General features: G+C 33.2%; 1 protein-coding gene across 1 annotated transcript; it reads right to left on the bottom strand.

Moving 5' to 3' along the window:
• Positions 1–311: 311 nt before the first annotated feature.
• LOC122590157 (receptor-like protein 19) lies at positions 312–2172 on the bottom strand. The gene is made up of 2 exons (XM_043762495.1): positions 900–2172; positions 312–816 (listed from the first exon to the last, which is right to left on the bottom strand). The coding sequence occupies exon 1, from the start codon at positions 2170–2172 to the stop codon at positions 904–906; it is 1269 nt and encodes a 422-aa protein (XP_043618430.1). The 3' UTR covers positions 312–816; positions 900–903.
• Positions 2173–3018: the final 846 nt, after the last annotated feature.

The following is a 3018-nucleotide window of genomic DNA, read 5'->3' as shown; positions in this document are numbered from 1 at the left end:
TGTGTATTTATATAGTCATGTACATCGATTATGCTAATTAGTTTGGTTTTAGTTTTAGATTTAATCAAGTTTACAGAACATGCTTTACTACCAAAACTTGAGAAGGCCTCTAAAAGCATACAATACACCTGTATGAAGCGCGGCAAATGATTGTTTCTCGATAGATTTTACTTTTACCACAAGTCCCTTCCCTTGGCTGACTTTCACAACGGCAGATAACATGTTAAAAGAAACTGCATTCAACATGTCAAATGATAAACATACCATCATTATCAATCAGCTTTTGATACAACAAAACTGAACCCCAAAAGAAAGCTCAAAAAGATGCAAAAGTAAAAATTTGATAAGCTAATCAACGTTACAGTACACAGTGAACAATTTAACCTCAAAAAGAGCAAACATATATTTAATTGTTGTAGTCAATGATGAAGTACATGCCAACCTCTCCTTTACCCCCAAGAAGAACCACATAGCCGAATGACCTCTTCAGCATAGCAGGAGCCCTACCGTCTGTTGCACTACCCTTGTCAGTGGTCAAGTCGCCATACATGTCTTTAAGTTTAGCTAGATTACTAGAAGCAGACGTTCTATCTTTTGGCTTCTGCTTCTACTTCTGTTCCTACTCCTGTTCCTGCCTCGACTTCAGTAATTCAGTTATTTCCAACACATTTAGGTGTAGAACAGTTTCAAATCCAATTTATTCAGGCAGCTCTCTAAAGATTCAGTTAAAAAAGAGGTTGCGCCATTAAGTACTTAGAGTCGCTTGGCTGGTCAAATAAGTTATTCCATACGTATTTTTGGGTTGGTTCACGGGTCCTGGTATACATTCAGGTAAACACAACTAACCTAAGCATTTTAGACAAAATTATAAAAAGAGTGATGTTTGTGAATCTAAATACCTCATTAGAAAATCCTCCTTCTTAGTTGGGCAAGAGTTTGTATAATTGAAATCATTAGAAAAGCGTAAACGTTCTCTATCATCTCGAAGTAAGTTACCCTCCAAATCGTAACAAAGTGCAAGCTACCAACAAGTCCCATGAAGCCTGTAACAAAACCCGAGACTATACTGGCATAAAACCAAGAGCAACCTTGTGACCCATCTTTACCTTCATCTTTGTCGGCATAATTGTTTTCTTTGCAACTCCTTGATAGTGATGGCCCACAAAGCCCGATGTTCCCTTCATAAATAGTAGATGGATTGCCTAACGTTTGAAGGTGATTTCCAATTGGTACCGGGCCACTTAAGTTATTGAAGGATAGGTTCAAATAGCTCAGAAAGTTCAAGCTAGCTAAACTTGGAGGAATTTGGCCAGATAGCTTATTTGCTGACAAATCTAAAGATTCCATTTGCTTTAGATTTCCAATCGTTGCTGGAATCTTCCCGCTTAGTAAGTTTCTAGAAAGATTCAAATTCTTCAACGACACAAGGTTAAACAAAACATCAGGAATTTCACCGATAATTTTGTTGCTTGAGAGGTCCAAGGATATAAGAAACCTAACGGTCTTCGTGTAGTTCAATTCAATGCCCTTTATGTAAGTCACAGTATTTTCTTCATATCCAATGCTAGTGTATTGAATGTTATCACTAGATTTGCTCATATCAATGCCAAAGTTTACAAAGTTATCACTAGTCATGATCATACTAGTTAAGTTATAAAAGCAATGAGGGATAGTTCCGGTTATGTTATTATTTGCCAAGTTTAAATGTTGAAGAGCGTTGTTGTAACAGAGTTCCAGTGGAATCTTACCCATGAAGTTATTTGATTGGATATTCAAGATTTTAAGCTTTGATAACTTTTTTCCAATCCATGAAGGGATGTTACCCGTCAACAAATTTTTCCCTAAATCAAAGGTGACTAAGCTTGTCAACTTCTGTAAAGCGACCGGAAGATTGCCCTCAAATTTGTTGTTGTTCAAGTGCAATGATTGAAGATATGATAGAGAACCTAATATATTCGGAATATCACCTGTTATAGTGTTATTTGTAAGATCCATCACCCGTAATTGAATCAAATTCCCTAAGCACTTGGGAAGAACTCCAGAGAAGTTGTTATGGGATAAATCAAGTATTTTTATACTAAACAACTCGCATAAGTGTGTTGGAACACTTCCAGTAAAGTGATTTTCCCCAAGAATAACATATAGGAGACCTGGGTTGGAATGGACAATCATTAGTTTAGTTGAAATTTACAAGACAAGTTGGGTTGGGTTGGGTTAGGTTGGACCAATCATTTAGTTAAAATTAACTAAAACACTAAATATTTAATTGTTGTCTAATCTAAATATTCAAATAAATGAAATAAAGTGTAAGCAAATTTTTCAATTTCAACTGAAAATTAGTGTTTTAGTTAAGTATTGCATTAAGGGTTTAACTTGAATTGGATACAATCAATTACAAAACCTAAAAGAAGTTGGTCGTATCTTTTTTTCTTAGTTTATTTAGTATAACTTTGTTGACATCACAATTATATTGGATCAAAATATCACAAGTTATTATGTTATTTGGTGATTTTTTTTCTTTTATTATACTGTATATTTGTTTATTTTTCTTTCTTTTCAAATACCAATCTTTTTTACTTTCTTATCTTCATCTATTCTTTCCGTAATATAATGCTAGATTTAGAATCGTGTCAAATACATGTGATGCTTACGATATTTTCAAAATAAGATTAAATATATGTAACCCAGTATACCTTGTAAGTTCAAATATAAAAATATATGTAAAAATCAACCGGTATATTTACTTGTAAAGAATGTAATAAAAATTAAAGTAAAAGAATGTAATATTGGAACGTTGACAAAAATATTTTATTATTATCTATAAATATCATCTCAAGGTTTAATGGTGTAGCTGAAAATCTGTTGAAGAATTGTTTCGAGAGAAGCAAATATTCTAAATTTGATTACAGTTTTCATTGTTTTCAACAACCATTGTTATTTAGAATAGTAAAGAAAGAAGATGATATACAACTTTGAATGAAATCTTGTGGACAAATAGTATAAAGAAAGAAGATGATA

Source organism: Erigeron canadensis, chromosome 1 (assembly GCF_010389155.1).
Source record: "Erigeron canadensis isolate Cc75 chromosome 1, C_canadensis_v1, whole genome shotgun sequence".
NCBI classification, from domain to species: Eukaryota; Viridiplantae; Streptophyta; class Magnoliopsida; order Asterales; family Asteraceae; genus Erigeron; species Erigeron canadensis.
The sequence above is the reverse complement of the archived record's forward strand: the minus strand, read 5'-3'. Positions and strand labels throughout refer to the sequence as shown.

Coding starts and splice junctions, on each gene's coding strand:
- LOC122590157 (XM_043762495.1), bottom strand. CDS start 2,172: ATGATTGTCCATTCCAACCCAGGTCTCCTATATGTTATTCTTGGGGAA.